At 37.6% G+C, this 21783-nt stretch overlaps 1 protein-coding gene across 6 annotated transcripts in view; it reads left to right on the forward strand.

Moving 5' to 3' along the window:
- Window positions 1-20772, forward strand: part of Smurf2 (SMAD specific E3 ubiquitin protein ligase 2) — a 122359-nt gene extending 101587 nt beyond the window's left edge. For 5 of the 6 annotated variants that reach the window (XM_021248638.2, XM_013067632.3, XM_087208607.1 and 2 more), the window contains 9 exons: window positions 916-1111; window positions 3018-3121; window positions 6584-6698; window positions 8944-9122; window positions 10145-10282; window positions 13133-13253; window positions 15423-15624; window positions 16936-17011; window positions 17313-20772. In XM_021248638.2, the coding sequence (XP_021104297.1) occupies window positions 916-1111; window positions 3018-3121; window positions 6584-6698; window positions 8944-9122; window positions 10145-10282; window positions 13133-13253; window positions 15423-15624; window positions 16936-17011; window positions 17313-17412 (1231 nt within the window). In that variant the 3' untranslated portion in view covers window positions 17413-20772. The remainder of the gene's footprint in view (window positions 1-915; window positions 1112-3017; window positions 3122-6583; window positions 6699-8943; window positions 9123-10144; window positions 10283-13132; window positions 13254-15422; window positions 15625-16935; window positions 17012-17312) is intronic. The other variant, XM_087208606.1, reaches the window with a different exon arrangement.
- The last annotated feature ends 1011 nt before the right edge of the window (window positions 20773-21783 follow it).

The following is a 21783-nucleotide window of genomic DNA, read 5'->3' on the forward strand; positions in this document are numbered from 1 at the left end:
ATTTTAGCTCAGTGGTTCCGGTGCCTGCCTCGCAAGCACAAGGTCCTGAGTTCAATCCCTGGTACCAAAAAAAAAAAAAAAAGTCGCATTACCACAACAGTGAATGTACTCAGTGCCACTGAAGTGTACACTTAAAACTGGTTAAAATATTAAATTTTATTTTAACACACACACACACACACACACATACACACACACACAGACACACAGAGTAGCCACTTAAACATGTTGTAAAATACTTGTTTCTCTGTGCCAGTAACTTACATATGATCTCCCTCCATTCTTGTGATCTTGACTATAGTAGGTAGAGGAGGAAGGGGCTCTGCCACACTGGCAGTTTGTGTTCCTGTTTGGCTCTTCCAGCAAGACTAACTCTAGAAAACATGCAGTGTTTGGCATATCCCTAAATTTTAAAATGGATGATGGAATGATATAGAGGAAAACGGAAATGGTATTTGAAAAATTTGTTCTCTGCAGCTGTATGAAGCTTTATCCAGTGCTGGTGATATAATACAGTGGTAGAGTGGTTGTCTTCCGTGCGCAAACTCCTGGGTTCAACCCCAAGTACCACAGAAAGAAAGGAAAAAAACCCCCTCCATTATCCAATTCTATCAATTCATATAGACACTGGAAAAATAAATTGTAAAGATAGCTTGTTGCCAAAATATGTCAGACTAACCATATGTCATAATTAGGCTTGGAAAATGATATAGCTAGACTTAGTTTACAGTCTGATGCTATTTTAAATGTGTGATTGCACTCTTTTGTGTTTAAAATACTTTCCTAATAACTTTTTTGTTTCCTTTTTTTTTTTTTGGTACCGGGGATTGAACTCGGGTCCTTGTGCTTGCACAGCAGGCAGTGAAACCACTGAGCTAAATCCCTGGCCCTAATAACTTTTTTGTTTACTGCCAGTCGGCAGAACCAGTTGAAAGACCAACAGCAACAGCAAGTGGTGTCATTATGCCCGGATGATACAGAGTGCCTGACAGTACCAAGATACAAGCGAGACCTGGTTCAGAAACTAAAAATCTTGCGCCAAGAACTTTCCCAGCAACAGCCTCAGGCTGGCCACTGCCGCATTGAGGTTTCCAGGGAAGAGATTTTTGAGGTAAACTTCCAAGTCTTATTTTAAAATAGAGGAAAATTAAATTTAATGTTTTATTCTCTTTTTTCCAAGAGTATTTTTTCGAGACTCATATTTCTTTAGGTGGAAGCTTCCCATTAATTTCTATTTTGATTGTGGGGAATAAGCTGTGATATTGGAAAGACTTAATATGTATAATAATCACTTAAATGGGATGAAGAGTGCTAAATGTCCTGATTGGTTTGGTGTAGTCTCTGGACTGCAAGTACTTGTTAGTGAAGGCCTTACTTTCTAACTCTTCTGAAAGGTGTAAGACTTTTTTATTTTTCTGAAAGGAGAGCTGTAACTTAGCTCACCAGGTAAGGGACTCTTACATAGAAAAATTATTTTCTGTGATTACTATTGGACTACTTCCTTAATTTGTTGAAAATATTTCTGGCATATATTTTTATCTTTGGATAAAAGATAAAAACCTAATATCAGCTTCAAAATTCTTGTATAATAAGTGACAGAGATCAAAGATGGGGCTTTCTTACTCATTAGAGAATTCCTGGACAAGATGTCTGGGGATCTGATAATCCTTTTCCTAAAGAATAAACTTTTTTCTTTCAGAGTAGTTCTGACCTTGTTGATAGTCAATCATTTGATAAAGGTGGCAGTGGCCAAGGGGACTATTAGGGGGCCAGAACTGGGAGCTAATCAGAGGCAGCAGTGGGGATAGGAGTGACAGTGGTGGCTGGGTTTGGAGAAGAGCTCAAAGAAAGCAAGCAGTGGGGTGAAGCCACCTTGGGCTCCAGTAGGAGCACCTGCTGCACCATGGCCAAGGTGACCGAAGGAACTTCAGCAGCCAGGGCCCAGCTGAGTGTCTGGCTCACAAACTGGTGCCAGGAATCTGTGCCTCAGGCACTTATACTTTCACTTGCTCGATCCCTGAAGGGTGATGTATCTTTCTGTACCAGTGCTCCCACCCAAGATGTCTGCTTTGCCCACAGCCACTCAAAGAAACAACACTAGGAATTTTCAGTGCTTCCTTGGACATGAGATGGGCTATAGATGGAGCCCAGAGGACCAGTGCTTGCCTGATATATATATGGGGTGGTGGGTGATATATGGGGTGGTGGGTTCCTTCGGTGGCCCTACTAAAACATAGATAAATAAATGAATACACGTATGTATATATATATATATATATATATACACACACACATACACACACACATAAATATGTAAATTAAATGAATGAATGGGTGAGAGCTGGTAGTTGGGGCCAGTGGGCAGTGGGAATGTGTTTGTCACTAGGATTGGCCCATTGCTATGAGCTTGGTCAGCAGGCCATGGCAGGAGAATGTGGGAAAAAAAAAGACAATCATTTATGTTTTAAAATAATAAAAAATTGTCTGTGTAATGAAGATCACATTAATGATTACTTATATTTTTTTGAACTTTGTTTTTCTTACATTTATTTTTTACCGATGCCTATGACCTAAAATTAGGTCAACCAACTTTTAGGAATTTGCTACTTCTACCAAATTCTTTTTTTTTGTACCAGGGATCGAACTCGGGACCTTGTGCTTGCAAGGCAGGCGATGAAACCACTGAGCTAAATCCCTGGCCCCCAAATTCTGTTTTTAATATGGGTAGAACCATTACTGTGGTTCACAGAACTAAAATATGGAGGGTTTTAAAAAAAAAATCTAATGGGCTTTTGATATATTCAACAAGTGAATTTCTTGAAGTAGGGTTAAACTAAATTCCTTTAGTTTTTATAAGTTCCATAAACTTTAAAGTATCTGGAATTTATCTGTTGATTTGTTGAATACGTTTCATTTTATTTGAATTATATTTTAGGGGTGGGATGGGAAGGACAGTTTAAATAATAGGTTAAAACAACCTATAACGATAATACTCTATATTTACATTTTTTTTTCAGGAGTCATATCGACAGGTCATGAAAATGAGACCAAAAGATCTCTGGAAGCGATTAATGATAAAATTTCGTGGAGAAGAAGGCCTTGATTATGGAGGGGTTGCTAGGTAAAGACTTGTCAGTTAATGACATGTCTTTTTTTTTTTTGGTACTGGGGAATCGAATTCGGGTCCTTGCACTTGCTCAGCAGGCGGCGAAACCACTGAGCTAAATCCCGGCCCGACATAAGTCTTTATACTTATACATTTAAGACTTTCTATGGTGTGAGTTTCTCATGGGTATTTATTTTCTAGTATAATAATTCCTAATATTTGCAGTGCAGGGAAAATTCTAATAGATATATTCAGGATGAGGTTAAGGTAGTCCTGCTACCAGAAGAGTTATTTAATGCTCCCTAATGGATTATATAACCCAGTAAGTTTCTGAAATCTAGCTGTAACCAACTCTCCATGGGCTGCTAGTAGGACTTTCAGGCCCTTCCTTTTTACCATCTCCCTACTTCAGCAGATGTTATTTTCTCTGCTTTGCATTGTCAGGAACAGCCTTGAGACTTTTAATGAACTGTTTTCCTCTGCTTTCAATGCCCTGTTTTTTTTACCTTGCTAATAATATATTATCACGCTATTTAATCCATAATATCAAAACATTTAAATAATTTTCCCTGAGAAATGTCAACAATTGAGATCTATATCTCCTAAGTTCTAGACTAGTTTAATATTTCATTTTCATGAAGATGATTAATGGGTTATCTCTTATATTTTGAAAAAATATAAATAATTTAATAAGTTGGTGATGGTAATACTGTTTATTGTAAGGTTTATAAAACATTGATGTACATTTGAAATCAAGAAGTACTTTGGGGGCCAGGGATTTAGCTCAGTGGTTCTGCCACCTGCCTTGAAAGCGCAAGGAACCGTGTTCGATCCCCAGTACCAAAAAAAAAAAGTAATGTGGAACATACCCAGACAATGCAAGCTGACCTTTGTCTCCATACCTGTGCCAAATGCCTTAGAATCTCTGACATAATGTGGTATGTTTCACGGTTTTTTCAGTGAAGATGATGAAATAGATAATGAAATTTTCATATTAAACCAATACCAACAAAATACTCCTTTGTCCAAAATAAAGCTATATTATATATCTGTATAAACTAGTATAAATCTATCCTGTTGAGAGTGAACTAGGATAATATAGATGATGTGAATCTTTTGAAATAAAACCATATTCTTCTCTTTTGGGACAGTGTCTCACTGTGTAGTTCAGGATGACCTAGAACTCACAGTGATCCTCCTGCCTCAGCCTTCTAAGTGCTGGGATTACAGATGTGCACCACACACCCAGCTTCCCTTCATTTTATATTTATCATAGGTTACAAATTTATTTAGCATTTAAAGTAACAGACTGCTGGGCTACAGCATCTTGTGAGTAACTGAACTGCTATGAGGTATGATAAAAATACACAGTAGATGTTTATATTTTTCAAACATGTATTACAGTAAAACATATATTGTCATTAATCCCTCTCAAAATACTCCTGTTGCTTTGAACACACTTATTCCATGGTTCTTGGCACTTTCTGAAGCAGTTCTAAAAGTCCCTTTTTCTTGAGTGACTTTAAGAAGAATACAGTGACTGCTGCTGCTGAGTGCCATGCAGTGGGCAGGCTCATAAATACATTACTCATCTACCTTGTGTCCTCATCTGCCTTGCTTACCACGTGACTTCTGACTCTTCCTCAAAGTCAAAATGACCGTGAAATGTCATTTTGAATTGATTGAGAGCATCAAGATAACCACAATAACACAATTAAAAACAAAGAGGGCTTTCAGAACTGCTTAGGAAGTGTTGCGAATGATGGAATAAATATGTTTGAAGCAAGAAGTAGTATTTTGAGGGGGATTAATGACAGTGTGTCTTTACTGTAATACATGTTGATTGAGACAAGCTCTCACTGTGTAGTTCAGGCTGGCCTTGAACTCGCAGTGATCCTCCTGCCCCAGCCTCCTGAGTCCTGGGGTTACAGGCGTGCACCACCATGCCTGGTTTGTAATACATTTTTTATGATTAGTACGTATTTGTAGTATATCATGTTTACATTCCCTGTGGGAATTTGTTACATGTACATAATATGCTTTCTTTTTTTTCATCCCCTTTCCCTTCCCCCCTCCTTCCACTCTTGATCCCTTTCCCCTTTTTTGGTATGTTTGGAAGGCATAATGATTACACTCCTTGTGTAGAGTTGATACATGTACATACCACATCTTAATTCCTTTTTTCATCCCCTTCCCTTCATCTCTTCATCCCTTCCACTTTGAGAAAAAATCTGTCTCCCTGCTTCCTATTATCACTCTTCCATTCTGTTCTTTAATACTTTGAGTTTCTCATATAAAAGAAACAATGCAATATTTAATCTGTATGTCTGATTTATTTCACTTAACACTGTGGTTCCAAGATGCACACATTTTCCTATAAATAACTCAAGTTTATCTTTCTTTATGGCAGCATAGTATTCGGTTGTTTACCCTTGATTCCAAAACCAGACAAGGATCCAGTCAAAAAAGAGAATTACAGACCAGTTCCTTTAGTGAACATACAGAAATCCTCAAAAGGATACTGGCAAACAGAACGCAACAAATCATCAAAAAGATGATATAATCAAGTAGGCTTCATCCCAGGGATGCAAGGATGGTTCAACATATACAGATCAATAAATGTAATATATCATGTAAACGGAAGCAAGGTCAGAAATCATATGATCATCTCAAAAGATGCAGAAAAAGCCTTTGACAGAATTCAACATCCTTTCATGATAAAAACACTGAACAAAATAGGTATAGGACCTTATTTCAATGTGATAAAAGCCACTTATGACAAACTTATAATAAGTTTTTAAAGTTTAAACATTCACCCTACTTGTCAATCACATTTCATGGATAATACTTATATATAATCTGATGCTGAAGTGTAATAAATTGCCCAAAATTGAATGAACAATTTCAGTGTAATAAATCAAGTTTTTATGTACTGTTTAGGTATGGTAGATTTTTCCAGTGTGCCACTGGCTCCCCCCCACACACCCCCATCAAACTCAGTACCTTGCGCTTGCCAGACAGGTGCAGCACCACTGAGCTGGCCCCACCAGTGTGGTCTTAGGCAACTACAGTTAATGCTTTATTTCCTTTTACTAATTTTTAAAAATTATTTACTAAGGGCTGGGGATTTAGCTTAGTGGTTCCACCGCTTGCCTTGCAAGTGCAAGGACCCGAGTTTGATCCCCGGTACCAAAAACCAAAAAATTTGCTAAAGTGAATTAATGGCATATCTTAATAAAAGTATATTGATGGCCAGGCCTGGTGGTGCACTCTCCCAGGACCCTGGAAGGCTGAGGCCAGGAGGTTGGCAAGTTCAAGCCCAGGGTGGGCAACTTATTGAGACTTTGTCTCTAAATAAAAAAATGGGCTTGGAATATAGCTCAGTGCAAAGGCCCTATGTTCAGTACACACAGTACCACCAGAAAAAGAAAATAAAATGATTAACAAAAAATTCCTTTTTCATGTCTTGTTTTGTAGGGAGTGGTTGTATCTCTTGTCACATGAGATGTTGAATCCATACTATGGCCTGTTCCAGTACTCAAGAGATGATATCTACACATTACAGATCAATCCTGATTCTGCTGTTAATCCAGTATGATTTCTAGTTACGATGATGTGGATTAAATTGGGACTGCAATGCTTTTCATCTTTAAATGTCAATGTAGATTATTACATAAGAATTACTTACCCTTGTCATAGTCATACCCTTTGACTCTAATACCTCTTCTGGAAAATTTTTTCAAGTAAATGATTATGGATGTATTCAACAATTTGGGCACAGAAATATTTGTTATTTATAGTAGCCTCAGTTGAAAACAACATAGTTGTTCACAAGAGTGAGGATTGATTAAATTATGATACAGGACAATAATATAATTAAGAGCATAGATTCTGGAATTAATTAAAAAGACATTGGATAATATAGTCTCATTATTTACTAGCTTTGTGTCCTTGGACAAGTTCATTGACTTAAGTCTCAATTTTTTATTGCTGATAATATTAAATATAGTTCATGTCTCAGGAGTTGTGAGAGTTAAATGGGACCCTGTACATTGAGTACTTAGTACAGTGGTATACTTTATTGATCCTTTTATACATTAGTAACCGCTTAACAAAAAGTTAGCAGTTATTATTAACTTGTTTGTATTAAACCTGTTATCTTTTCATACAAGAGCACTACACAGCCACTAACATGATAATGTGGATTAAAGATGGTGTTCATGATATATTAAATGTAAAAGAAGGCTATATGCAGTAGTCTGATACAACTTTGGTAAATACATGTGTGAACATTTTTGGGGGCGTTTTTTGTTGGTTTTTTTTTGGTACCAGGGATCAAACTCGGGTCCTTGCACTTGCGCAGCAGGCACTGGAACCACTGAGCTAAATCCCCAGCCCCTTTTGTTTTTGTTTTTAAAGACAGGGTCTCACTATGTAGTTCAGGTTGGCCTTGAACTCATTGTGTAGCCTAGGCTGGCCTCAAACTCACAGTGATCCTCCTGCCTCAGCCTCCTGAGTGCTGATATTACATGTGTGTGCCATCACACCTGGCCATAAATGTGAACATTGAAAGGCTGTACACTGTGATACTGACAATGGTTATCTCTGGATATTAGATAATGGGTGCTTTTTAAGGGTTTTTTTTTTTTGGTCTATATTTTATCTAAATATTTTGTGGTGAAAATGTTATTTTTAAGAAGGAAAAACTTTTTAAGATCAAAGAGAGGTTAAACGCCGACTGGTGGCACACACCTGTAATCTCAGCATTCAGGAGGCTGAGGCAGGAGGATTGAACTCACTATGTGAGTTCGAGGCTGGCCTGAACTGTATAGCAAGCCCCTGTCTCAAAAAAGCCAAAATAAATAAATAAATAAAAATGAGCTTAAAACTTACTTATTAAATATAGAAGTGAAAGAATTTAAAATTACAAATATCCAACTAGCAAAACAATGTGTGATGAAAAACAAATATATCCAAACATGATAGAAGTGTTATGATTCATTGTAGGGAGTTCTGGATTAAAGGATGATTTGTAGGTGAAGTTCTTGGTGAACTCACTACTGTCACTGTAGGCACCACCAGCTCACCTTTGTTCCCATCTTCCAGACCTATGCTGAAGGTTTCACCACCTCACTGTGCTTCTCACGGACTATTTATTTTGGTACCGGGGATTGAACTCAGGACCTTGTGCTTGCAAGGCAGGCATGGTGCCACTAAGCTAAATCCCCGGCCCCTCAGAGACTCTTTAGGTACCATTGTTACCTTCATATTACCAGATAAAGATAAATAGTCTTATAGAGACTAATTAATTTTACCAGATACGCAAAGCCAGTGATGACAGAATCATGACTAATCCAAGTCTGACACCAAATCTGTGCTCTTAAATCTATAGTGGTTTGAAGTACCATTTCTGAGTAAGTCAAGGAAGCAGGGATGTTTAGGATTGAAAGCATTTTTCCCTGTCAAGGGCCTCAACAGGAGATGAGCAGAGAGGAAGAGAATGGGGTCTGACATGGTTGAATGAAGCTACAGTGGGACAGTAATTTGGAGGCTTTCCTAAAAGATGAATTTTACAGAGTGCCTTTACCCTTTGAGGCTGCATTAACACAAACATGTTATTTCATAGTGATGTAGAGAATCTTGAACATACTACATAGAAACACTTCCTAAGGATTATTGTGCTTGGATGTGTAACTTCTTCCATTTAAATAGTTGTAGAGTAAAAATTTGATATTTATTAAAAAAAGCTTGATGTTGCTTAAGTATTTACTTTATATTAAAAACTTCCTGTATAGTCTCTAACTTGAGTATTTATATAAACTTTTTTTCAATTTCAGGAACATTTGTCGTATTTCCACTTTGTTGGACGAATAATGGGAATGGCTGTGTTTCATGGACATTACATTGATGGTGGTTTTACACTGCCTTTTTATAAACAGTTGCTTGGAAAGTCAATTACTTTGGATGACATGGAGTTAGTTGATCCAGACCTTCATAATAGTTTGGTGTGGATACTGTATGTATTGATTCTTTTATCTGTTCATTATACTGTAGATAGAATATGAGCTTTACAAAAAATGTTTCAAAGTGATGCATTTTCTCTTAAAAATTTAAAATATACACAGAAAATACTGAGTATGATTATGTGAGTGATAGGACCACATAAGACTTTTCCCCTTTCTACTGATCTCCTATACATTTGAAATTCCAAAATTCCGTAAAGTTATTGAGTATAGCTTTTTGTTTTTGTTTGTTTTTGAGACATGGTCTTGCTGTGTAGTTCAGGCTGGCCTTGAACTCACAATGTGTCGCTTAGGCTGGCCTCAAACTTGCGGGGATCCTCCTGCCTCAGCCTCCCAAGTGCTAGGATTACAGGTGTGCACCACCTTCCCACCTTTTTTAATTAAAGTGACTGTTGGGACCGGGATTTAGCTCAGTGGTTCCGCCACCTGCCTCACAAGCGCAAGGTCCTGAGTTCGATTTCCGGTACCAAAAAAAAAAGTTTAAGCTCTTTTGGGCCGGGGATTTAGCTCAGTGGTTCTACCACCTGCCTCGCAAGTGCAAGGACGTGAGTTCGGTACCCAGTACCACAAAAAAAAAAAAAAGTGAGTATTTAAGATTATGACCAATTTTGTTTAGGAAGATATATTGGCAATACCATACTTATTTTTATAAAATACAAAGGTCGCTTTCTCATTGGGGATACTCAAGTATTTGCTTAATGATCAGGTTCAGTAGGGCCTGTTGTCTGAATCCCTGTCATAGCTGAAACCTTCCTAGGTTGTTCTAACAAAGTCTAGCTTTGATTGTGGCTCTGTCTCATTTGGGAAGTAAAATATTAACCTGTGTTTATGTTCAACCTCTTTGACTTTTCTGTCCAAAAGAGGGTGGGATTGGTAGCATGAAAACTAGGAAGAGGTGTCTAACCTGACATTTGTCATTATCAGCTACCTCAGCTTTGTCTCACGAGTTAATACACCTATTGGATCTGTGTTCTAGATTTCCCAGTTATGTGTTTTTTCTCTGTTTCCTATCTAGTGAGAATGATATTACAGGTGTTTTGGACCATACCTTCTGTGTTGAACATAATGCATATGGTGAAATTATCCAGCATGAACTTAAACCAAATGGCAAAAGTATCCCTGTTACTGAAGAAAATAAAAAAGAGTATGTCAGGTAAACAATTCTATGTTCTCAAGGTTGAGAATTTTAAAAAATATTCTAGGATATCAATGTGGAAAAATATGTAAGTATTTAGTAGTAATTAAATATGCCTCTACAGAATTCTGTGACTTAAAAATAACTACTGTTTAAGCTGGGGATTTAGCTCAGTGGTTCTGGCACCTGCCTTGAAAGCACAAGGTCCTGAGTTTGATCCCTGGTACCAAAAACCAAAAACTATTTTATTATTATTCACAATTTTAGAGGTCAGTAATTTGGGCAGAGAACACAGGGACGGCACAGTGGTATTGCACACGATGTTAGCTAGGACTCTTCACTCACATATGAAAGGCCTGAACTAAAATGGCTCAAAAGCCTTAGGGCCTGCTGCAGAGGCTCACACCTTGAGTCACTCCCCGGGAGCTCATTCTCACTGGGCTCCTTGGTTCTCCCTGTGTGCTATCAAAGGGCTCTCCTCTTCCACACAGCCTCACTCCCAGCAAGATAGGTTTATGGGATGGGCTAGCTTCCCAGAACACAAAAGCAGAAGCTGCCAGAACTCTTCTTTTTTTTGGTACCTGGGATCGAACTTGGGTCCTTGCGCTTGCACAGCAGGCAGGGAAACCACTGACCTAAATCCCCAGCCCTGCTGCTAGAACTTTTGAAGGTCTAATTCTGATACTGGCCAACATGACTTCTGTAGTATTCTTTCAGTTGAAATGAGTCCCATGCCAGCTCAGGTTCAGTGAGAAGGAGAGGCTGTACCAAGGTAGAATACTAGGAGACACGGGGCATCAGAGCCATGGGCAGTGTAGCTGCCATGGGGCTTTGTGCTATGTCACTTTGCGCTATATTACTAGCACTTAGCCTGTTTATAAATGAGTCCATTGTAAGTTTAAGGGTTAAATTTAGAAAATGTTCTTCAGGTTTTACAAAATACAAATTGAGGAATTTTGAAGTATAGGGTTAATATAAATATAAACTATGGTAATCATATTTAGGAGTTTGAATTTTAGTATATGTATACAGAAACATTTTGTATACATTTTGTATACAGCACCATTTTATATCAATTATGTATCTAAATCTTACTAGCTAAATTTTCCTAGTTTCAAAATAAGGTCACTCAGTTTCATACACTATTGATTGAAATGAACATTGTAGTAGCTTTTTGAAAAGCAGACCTGCAAAATGAACATGCACATGGCAGCTCTGTTTTTAGGACTCTTCTGTAGAAACATACATGTACGTAAAAACATATGAATATAGATGTTTAGCTAAATAGTACTTGTAAAAAATTAACTACCAAAATGTTTTTAGAGTAACATGATTTAACATATGCATTCAATAGAATATAGGAATGTTTAAAAGCAAGACTGCATAAGCTGTTGAATCCAGAAAGCAAGTCCTGGACAAATTATACAGGAAGAAACTCCGTTATTTGGTAGTTCTATGGAAGATGTTCAGGAAGGTTGAATACCAAATTCAGTGTTTACATAGGACAGTGGTGGTGAACCTCTGGCACATATGCCGCAGCAGGCTGTATCATTGAAAATTCTAAAAGGTCCGCCATCACTGGCCTAGGAAGAGGAAACAGAGTTGATGTCTTGGGAATAGAAAGGGCCATGGGGAGGAAGAGAATGGACTTTCGGATTTCATTCTATCTCTGCAGTTACTATCTGGTTTTTCTTCATATACGTAACAAGGGTGTATTGCATTTCTAATTAAAAATATAAGAGTGACTGGGAAGTTCCCCAGTCTTGGCAGCATGTCACTCCAGGATCTGGTTTGTCATTGCCTGAGTTCCTAGACCCACTTTCTCCAGGGCTCACGCAGGTTTACTGACATGGTAATAATCCCTGGCCAATGGCAGATATGAGTGGCAACTGCACAGTGACAACAGTTGTGCATTTTGTTGTCTCTTTAATCTGATGAACAACACTGAGGTCCTCCAAAGGATATAATGTTAAGCAATTTGTTTATTAAAGTAGAGGACTCTTCTTCCAAGTTTGGAAAAGGAAATGTTGGTAGGTTACATTTGACAAATAAGTAGTTCCAAGATGTATGAGATGAATGTTTCCTGGGAAGACGGGTAAATAAAAGCAGTTCATTTATAAATGGTAAGTTCCAGTCAAAGCACACATTACATAAGTGATGTAGTTTAGTGTGTACTTGCTGTTGGTAAAACAGCGTCTTTCAGAGTTTATACAGCCTCCAGGGAATCATGAGTATTTATTCAAAAAATGCTTTCAAAAAGTGCTTTTACTTTTCCTTCTCATTTTGAATATGAGGATTCTCTACCTCTTCTTCCTGTGTAGTGTTCCCCCAGATATAACTAAAACATCTAATACATTCCAATGATACTTTCAAATAAAGCCAGAAAAATTACCATTTTTGATTGAATGAGCTCTTCTGGTTATTGGCATATATGCTATAAGTTTAGAAGGAAATTTTTTTCAAGATGTTTTTTCTTTTGATACTGTGGATTGAACCCAGAGCCTCACCCATGCTGAGCATGTACCCCACCAGTGCTCTACATTTTGAGCCCATGGGACTTTAACCTCAGAACCATCTAAGCTCTAGATTTCCAGTTTACTAGGACTTTCTCTAATTTGAAGAGTTGCTTTATTGATAGTGCTTTTATTGGTGGAAAGGTACTACTTTTTATGTCCATTGAACTTCCTCACAGCTCAGGATCTATTTATCTACATTAGTTTGAGGGTCTAAAAAAATTTCTTTTTAGAGTTTAGCCTAAATTCCTGATTCTAGATGCTTGTATAGTGTGATGTTGCTAAAATAGAAATTTTAATAATTGCCAAATCTGAGTGTATATGATCATATGAAAATCCTGTCCAATATTTACAGATTGTATGTGAACTGGAGATTTTTACGAGGCATTGAGGCTCAATTCCTGGCTCTGCAGAAAGGATTTAATGAAGTAATTCCACAGCATCTGCTGAAGACATTTGATGAGAAGGAGTTAGAGGTCAGTGCATTAGTGTTGTGACATTATCTAGTGCAACAGGAAAGTAATTGGGAATTCCTTTTCTTAGTTTTAGAGGACAGTTGTATTTCTATTGCTTTTGCAATTTTATATTGCAGTTCCATGAGAATTCTTTTTCACAGGAAAAGTCTTTTCATGTTTGGAATTTCTGTGAGCAATCTCTTATATTGTGAATTTCACATTTTTGGGGCTTTTTGTGACAGGGTCTCACTATATAACCTAGCCCAGCCTTAAACTTGCTAGGTAGCCTGGGCTGGCAACTCATGACTGCCTTAGCCACCTGGTGCTGGGTTTACAGGCATGTGCCTGTGCTCAACACTGGCCTTATTTTGAAAACTCTTAAGAGTTCCTTATTGTCGTCTTTAAACAGATTTCATGTCTTATTTGTAAATTCTTCCAATTTTTTTTATTCTTTGAATTAGTGGTTGTTGATTTAATTAACCAAAACCTTAATTGGTCTCCACTATATTGAAATTTATTTGATAAAGGCTTAGGTTCAATTGGGTTTGTTTGCACTAAGCTTTGTTAGAAAACATTTGGTAGACAAGATCATAAAATAAGTAAAACACTTAGGATAAACTGAATAATACCTTAGTTACCCCTTTGGAAATATTCCTATACTAACAGATGTACTCAACAGTTTGTGGTTTTTTGTTTCTGTTAAAACTGGAGAACTTAGGGGCCAGGGGTTTAGCTCAGTGGTTCTGCTGCCTGCCTTGCAAGTGCAAGGACCCAAGTTCGATCACCAGTACCAAAAAAAACCCCCAAAACTAGAGAACTTAGAATATGGTTTTATTAATTTGTCTTTTCTAATTAAATTTGTTAACAGACATGGTAGCAAATAAATACAAAAAGACTGGTTTGACTCAGTAGTATCCTTCCTCCTGATTATGCTGAATTGTTACTAGTGAAATAAATGGTCAGGAGGAGGAGGCAGACACAGCAGCAGTGATAGTAAAGCTGAAGTATAGGACCTTCTCAATGAATGCGGGGTTTGCCTTATGACTGCCACTCCTCTGAAAAAAAGAAATGGGGAAGAATCTTTTGTGTTCCATAATCCTTTTAGGCCTACCTGTTACCAGTTCAGTGTGGCTTAAACTCAGTGATCTGTTAGAAGTCTATATAGTGACTTTATTGGAGATTTCATTCAATAGGAGTAGGATTTATTGTATAGTTTTTTCTGCTAATGAAATTATTAAACTGTTCAGAAAAGTATATGGCACTTAACGTTATACCAGATTAATGATTAAGTCTATAAAATTAGGATATACAAGTTAAATTGTGTTTTATACTATATATTATCATAATTCACTATAAAAAGATGTTAGATTAGTGATATGAGTTAGTCTTTGACCCTAAAGAGATGTAGGTATTAAAAATGATTTTGATGTAGTTCATCTTTACTGACCTTACATTTATATCAGTGTGTCATGTATTTCATGTATAATTTTAGGATTATTAAGCATTGCATTAATCAAATATTCAGCATACATTTCTTGAGTTGCTGTCCACCGAGTCCCTTTCACAGGTTCTATGCAGTGAAGTAGATCTAACTCCCATGCTACAGGGGAGGAAACTTGGCTAGGGAGGAACTCAATCCCCACAACTCACAAAGTTGATAGTGTTGAAACCACAATAATAGACCCATCTAAGGAGGCACATATAAATTGTATTTACTTTTTGAGTCTTAATTTCTGTCCACATTTTAAAATTTTAGAATTCTCTTTTGAAATTGGGAATTTTCCCAGTACTTTAATCTTGTTGAGTCCAACACAGTGGTGGTTCTCAGAACATGGGAAAGGAGTCTGCAGTGAGTAGATACCTCTGGAAGTTTTAAAAATACAAACCCTGGGGCCAGGGATTTAGCTCAGTGGTTCCGCCACCTGCCTTGCAAGCACAAGGACCCGAGTTCGATCCCCAGTACCAAAAAAATAAAAATAAAATAAAATAAAATATAAACCCTGTCAACCAGGTGCAGGGCAGAGGATCTGTTATGTATATTTTGAAAGGCTTTCCAGATGCTTCTGATGTGCACCTTTGATTAAGAATAGCAAATGAGGATCAACACTGCAAATCTAAAGTTGTGTTTTGAGGAATTTTTGGCATGGCTTTGGTTTCCACTGGCTCATCACTTGTGCAATATGTTAACAGCTCATTATTTGTGGACTTGGAAAGATAGATGTCAATGATTGGAAAGTAAACACCCGGTTAAAGCACTGTACACCAGACAGCAATATTGTCAAGTGGTTCTGGAAAGCTGTGGAGTTTTTTGATGAAGAGCGGCGAGCGCGATTGCTACAGTTTGTAACAGGATCATCTAGAGTGCCTCTGCAGGGCTTCAAAGCACTACAAGGTACAAACCCAGAGGGACAGGCTGGCACAATAGCATCAGATGTTCTGGGGGTGGAGGTAGAGGGGCACTGTTTGATATTTTACAAACCATGTGCTTATGAACGGATTCTCTTTTCACTCTCTTATCTGTAACTCTCACATCATGATACCTTCTTCTCCTTCCTTTTCTTGTTCTCCCCCAAGAGCCTTTTCTGCAGGGTTCTCTGTGATTGTAGTGAGTGACGCATGCTAGACTGACTGTATGTGGTGATGCTCTGCCTTTCATTTCTGGTCACATCGCTTTTAATTCTGTTGCACATTTCTGTAGGACAGATTGCTTCCATGTTCATATCTCAACCTGACAAAACATTTCCCCACTCTCCCCTTTTTATTCATTTTCTTAACAGAAAGAGGCAGCATGATTTGTGGAGGCCATCTGTTTGGCCAGAGCACTTTAATTATTGCATGGCATCGGACCATTGATTTTCAGCTATATTCCATTTTTTTGGTACTGGGGATTGAACTCAGGTCCTTGTGCTTGTAAGATAGGCAGCAGAACCACTGAGCTAAATCACTGGCCCCATATTCCATTTCTGAGAATTGTTTTCTGTGGAATAAGCTGCTAATTTTTGGATGAGTTGTTATTATGGCTAATGATTGTCATGTTTCCCTGGGTGGCAGTTGCTTCCTTCACCTCTCAAGCTCTTCATTTTTAAAGTTGCTGCTGTTGGTGCTGAGGGAGGAAACACAAATCAGGACTGGTACATAATTCATCGGTGCCACAACACTGCATATGCTTAGAGTACACTGGCAAAGTCTACTTTAAATTGTGCTTACTTTCCCTATTTGGGGAGTTAGAAGTTGTAGTTGTCCTCCATATATTTCTATGGGGTGTGTATGTTAACTGAAATTTATGCTATACTGCTAATCTTGCTCTCAGCTCAGTTTGAGGCGTGACATCTAAGTTTGCATTAGGCTGTCATCTTTCTGAGTGTGTGCATACACAGTATGATTTATCTTGGCCAATTATTTTTCTTATTCTTTTGGGATTTTGATCTTCTATAAAACAGAAGTTGGCAAAAGGATTTCAATTCTGAACTTTTTCTCCAACTGAAATGCTAGCATATTAAGGCAGCCAGTCTTATCCAGAATTAATTCCAGCTTTCAAAACCTAGATTCTTTTCTTGCTACCCTGAGGAAAAGCAGATGTGCATTTACAGCATTCCCCTATCCCTAGACCGTGTGGCGTATGTATCAGTTCTACTCTGAAATTGTGGAGATGGATCAGTCCATGTACCTGCAGTGATCTGACCCACATTTCCCTCCTACACAGGTGCTGCAGGCCCACGGCTCTTCACCATACACCAGATCGACGCCTGCACTAACAATCTGCCCAAAGCCCACACGTGGTAAGTGATTTCTATAGCTATTCCCACTGTCCCAAGTAGTTGTTAGTTCTGAATGGATTTGACTTTTCATTTATTTCCTTACTAGTAAAAGGACCTTTAGGAGGAATAAGCAACTCAAAAGAGTGATGTAAGATTATTCAGAAATTTTAAAAACCCCAAAGTGGTGATTGACTTTAGGAGAAATACAATATTTTAACTTTCTATGTGACACAAAGAATAATGTGGCTGTATTAGTATACACTTAGTAGGCCAATTTATTTTTTTGAATGGACTATGTAAAGTCTGATTTGCTTATTCACAGCTTCAATCGAATAGACATTCCGCCCTATGAAAGCTATGAAAAGCTCTATGAAAAGCTGCTAACAGCCATTGAAGAAACATGTGGATTTGCTGTGGAATGATGAATTTCAAGGACTTACCCAGGACTCTATTTATACCCCTGACCGACAGCCTCCCTTCAGCAGTTTCAGAGAATGCTGAAATACAGGAAAACACCCTCTCTCCCTCCTTTTTTAAAGTTTAAGGACACTGTGAGGGGAAAGGACAATTTTGAAATTCCTTTTCAAGGAAAAAAGGTCTTTATGCTATGCCATGAGGACACATTCAGCTGCTATTTAAAATTAATATCTTGAACCTAAAGAATGCTGACTTTTCTTGCATCTCCACAGTTAGGCAGTATTCTACACTTAAAGACTACTACTATTTTTATAAAAGGTAATCTATTCAAATCGCTTCACAGATTTCAAGTCTTTCACACATCAAGACAACTTCAGCAGTCGGTACAAGTCACATTTCATTTTGATTGAGTACATGATTTTGAACAGCTCCTGTACTTGCTCTTTGTAAAAAAGAATAAAGTTATTTTGAATTATTCTAACTTTATAAACAGTTGGCTAAAACAATCATTATCTTTACAAGATTAAGCCATTTACATGTTTGTTTTTTCTATAGCAGAGCATTTGTATTTTGCAGTATGTGTTTCAACTTCACCTAAGTGGGTTGTTTTTATATTTTTTCAACCACAAATTTCCTGGAAATACAGCTGTATTATTTTGGTTATGAACTTCCTAATGCAACCATTTAGTCTAAACTTAGTAGTTTGCTACCATAAGATGTCTTCAAGGGTTCCTTGTTTTTAAGATGACTTTTTAAAAAACAATGTTTTTATCTTGAATCAATATGATCAGGTATTTTGGATTTACTTTTTATCTTAAATGGAAATACTGCATTTTTATAGCTTCTCAGAGCATGTGGATGGGGTGGGGTTTTCATTCTTTTGCTGGGTCAGCTTGTCTTTCCTATATATACTATTCCTGTAAACCAAAGTCTCTACTAAGTGCACCTAATTTATATTTTAATTACATTCAGTTTCTATCAAGTAAACCATGCTGAAGCTTTGTTTAGTTGCTCATAATTTTAATCAGCTAAAATTATGAAAAAAGAAAATTTTGCTCTGAAGATTATTTAGCAAGCTTAGAAAACCCTGCTCTTATCTCACAAGATGAACTGAAACTGGTACTGGGGGTGGGTGGGTAGGGAATGAGATTACTAAAGAAAGAGTGATTCTAATTCCATGATACAAATCACTTTAAAGTGGAAGAATTAACTTTGAAAGTAAGGGAATCCCAGTTCCCTCAGTGCTGAAGATCTGCACCTGATTTCCAAATGTCCAGATTGAGCTTTCAAGGTGAGTGGCGTGTTGCACACCCGACAAATCAACCAAAACTCTGTGAGAGATTGGAAGAAATCACCGTGGACTTTTAAGTTCAACCATCAAAAAAGGAATGTACTATTCATTTTTTAAATATTCATGTGAAATAAGAATAGCAAATTTTGATGATAGACTTTAAATTTCACAAGTTAATTATCAAGTGAATAGTCTTTTGTGTTGTTTCAAGTGATGAAGTGTGTTTGTCTGTATTCTTGAAGCCAAAGTGTTCCTCAGAGGAGCCTGAGGATTGAGTAGTGGTTTAAGAGAGGAGGGACAAAAAAAGAGGGAAGGACAGTCTGGTTGGTATTGAAGCAGGAGCCTCTGCTATCCCCATCCCGCTTGACCCAGAGCAGCTCCAATTTTTTTTCTCTTTATTGGAATTCTAAGTAAGCTTTCATGGGGTTGGGTAGTAGGGTGGGGTGCCGAGGAACAGCTAGAATAAATGGAGACTGCTGCTTTAAAAAAAAAATGTTGAGAACTACTTTTGTAGTTTCCAAGTATTTTAATATCACTCATTTGGCCAAATTTGACTGCTACAAGTAAACTAGTCAGTCATAACTGTGCTGTGGTCATGTGTTTATACCGACCTTTTCTTCCCACTTTTTCCTGCTGCATTCTTAGTGATACTGAAGAACATCGTGATGTGTACAGAAATGGTTTCTATGCTATTTGATTATCAGTCAATTTTAGCTTTTTTGGGGGGTACTGGGGATCCAACTTGGGTCCTTGCGCTTGCGCAGCAGGCAATGAAACCACTGAGCTAAATCCCCAGCCCAAATTTTAGCTTTTTGATAGTACCTTATTAGTTGCAGATCCATCTTTTTTATATTAAAGCACTAATGCAGTTTGTAATTGTGCCTACTCTTAAAATCTTCAGTAAAAAGTACAAGATAAACACTTTAGAGAAATGATAACAGGGATGCAGTAATAATAAAATGCTATTAGTTGTTTTTATGTACAATATAAAGCAGGCAAATACCATCACTTTTTGAGTGCCTTTTACCATTATAGTAATGACTTAATGGAGCTTTAAAAGCAAGAAATCATCCTGCATAACTGTGTACGTATGGTATCACCAACATGATGTACCAAAATGATTTAGATTTCACATGACTTAGATTTCAATTTCAAAATTACATTATCCGATTACTTCTAAATAGGTGCTAAGCAAACAAAACTCCCGTGTCACTCAACCATGGATTTGCACCTCGTGTTTAATGTGAATATTTATTTCCACATGTCCCTCTCAACTGGGTTTTTTTCTTACCTTTCCCCTAGTTATTTCAGATATGTGATGTCATCTTCCCATACTGTCGCCTTTCCATCATGAATGCTTAATTAAGAGCTTGATTCCTTTGTAGAGCTCATAGGCAGTACAGAAGTGAGTTTCAGAGGGCCTTACTTCTTGGTGTAGTGTCTTTAAATAGTACCTGTGTATAGTGTACATTTTGTTTTGCACATAGTTTGTTGCCCTGAATGGATTTATTTTTTTAAATCTTTTTTTCTTTATTACATTTACAGTCCAGAGCACAAGTTTCTTTTATTTTAAATGCAATATAATTTGCTTTATTTTACAACACTAAATTTGCTTTCAACTTCTGGTTCATTGGACTGTCTGCGCTGGTGAGTTAGATGCTTCCGGCCACCTTCACAGTTTGGTAGAGCAGCTCTTTCTGCTTCTGTCTTTAAGCTGTAGCTTACAGCCAACAGGTACCATTTGTGGTATTCAGCATTCTTATGCTAGGATGGTGATTGTACCAAATGCTGAGTTGTTTTATTTCTAGATGTAATTAGTTCACTTTATGTAATATTCTTCCTTCTCTCAAACTGACTTTAAAAACAAAGTTTTATCATTTTCATTGTATTTGTATTTATTACAGAGTGTTTTAGCTTTGATGTTCTTTGTATTTTCACTAAGTTGTTACATGAGCTTTATCAATAACATCTGTATAAATGGTTTTTAAGAATTAACTATGTATGTGCCCATGCCGAAGTTGAGCAATAAAATGAATGCTGTTTGCACTGTCACAGCATCAAAGTTTTTAAAGAATACTGAGTTTGTAATGAATTGTTTTGGAAAAAAATCGATTGGTTCTATAGTGAGAAGTTCGAGAATACATGCCTTCCCTAGCTGATGACTTTGTCCATTAGAGTTTCAGAGAGCTTAGGACCCTTTCTGTCTCCAGCGTGAGCAGGAAGGTGCCTGTTTCTCCTGCCATGGCAGTTTGCTAAGTTGCCAGTACCTGTTGGGAAGCTGTGTAAAGAAAGATGGGATCGGGCAGGGAATTTAGCCCAGTGGTTCCGTCGCCTGCCTCCCAAGCGCAAGGACCCGAGTTTGATCCCCGGTACCAAAAAAAAACAACAAAAAAAACACGGGGATTTCTGAAGCCAGTCTGGATTTAGTGGGGGAAAATGATGTGGTTCCAAAACCAGTCTGTAAACAGATCTGTAAGGGATCTGAGGGTAGAGGTATAGCAGAGGCCTCACATTTACCAGCCCTGCCATGGTACTGAGCAGCTAAATCCTCAAAATGAAAAGGGGATATCAGTTATATTTTCCCTAACAGCTATAGACTTTAAGGTTTACAATTCACAACTCTGCATCTAGAAAATAGGATAGAGGAGGCAATTACATAGGTTAACACTCTTAGCAAACTAGACAAGACCAAATTTTTTTTTTTTTTTTGGTACTGGGGATCGAACTCGGGTCCTTTTGCTTGGTAGGCAAGCACTGGAACCACTGAGCTAAATCCCTGGCCCAGACAAGACCAAAGTTTTAAAATTTACTTTATTCAAAAGGTATTTGCCGGGCTGGAGATTTAGCTCAGTGGCACCACACCTGCCTTGTAAGTGTAAGGTCCTGAGTTCGATCCCCAATATCCCCCTATCCCCAAAAAAGGTATTTCTCCCTAAATATGACCAACAAATACCTACTTTTTTCCTGTGTGCCAGGTTCTATACAGGCTGCGAGGTATAGAGCTTTGGATGGCTGTTAGAAAACTAATAAACTAATGAACTTCCAAACTAATGGTTCCAGCCTATATTTCAGCAAAGACCAAACC

The sequence above is a fragment of the Heterocephalus glaber genome, unplaced genomic scaffold (assembly GCF_053883595.1).
Source record: "Heterocephalus glaber isolate CG9 unplaced genomic scaffold, H.glaber_assembly_v1.0 deba00000937, whole genome shotgun sequence".
NCBI lineage: Eukaryota > Metazoa > Chordata > Mammalia > Rodentia > Bathyergidae > Heterocephalus > Heterocephalus glaber.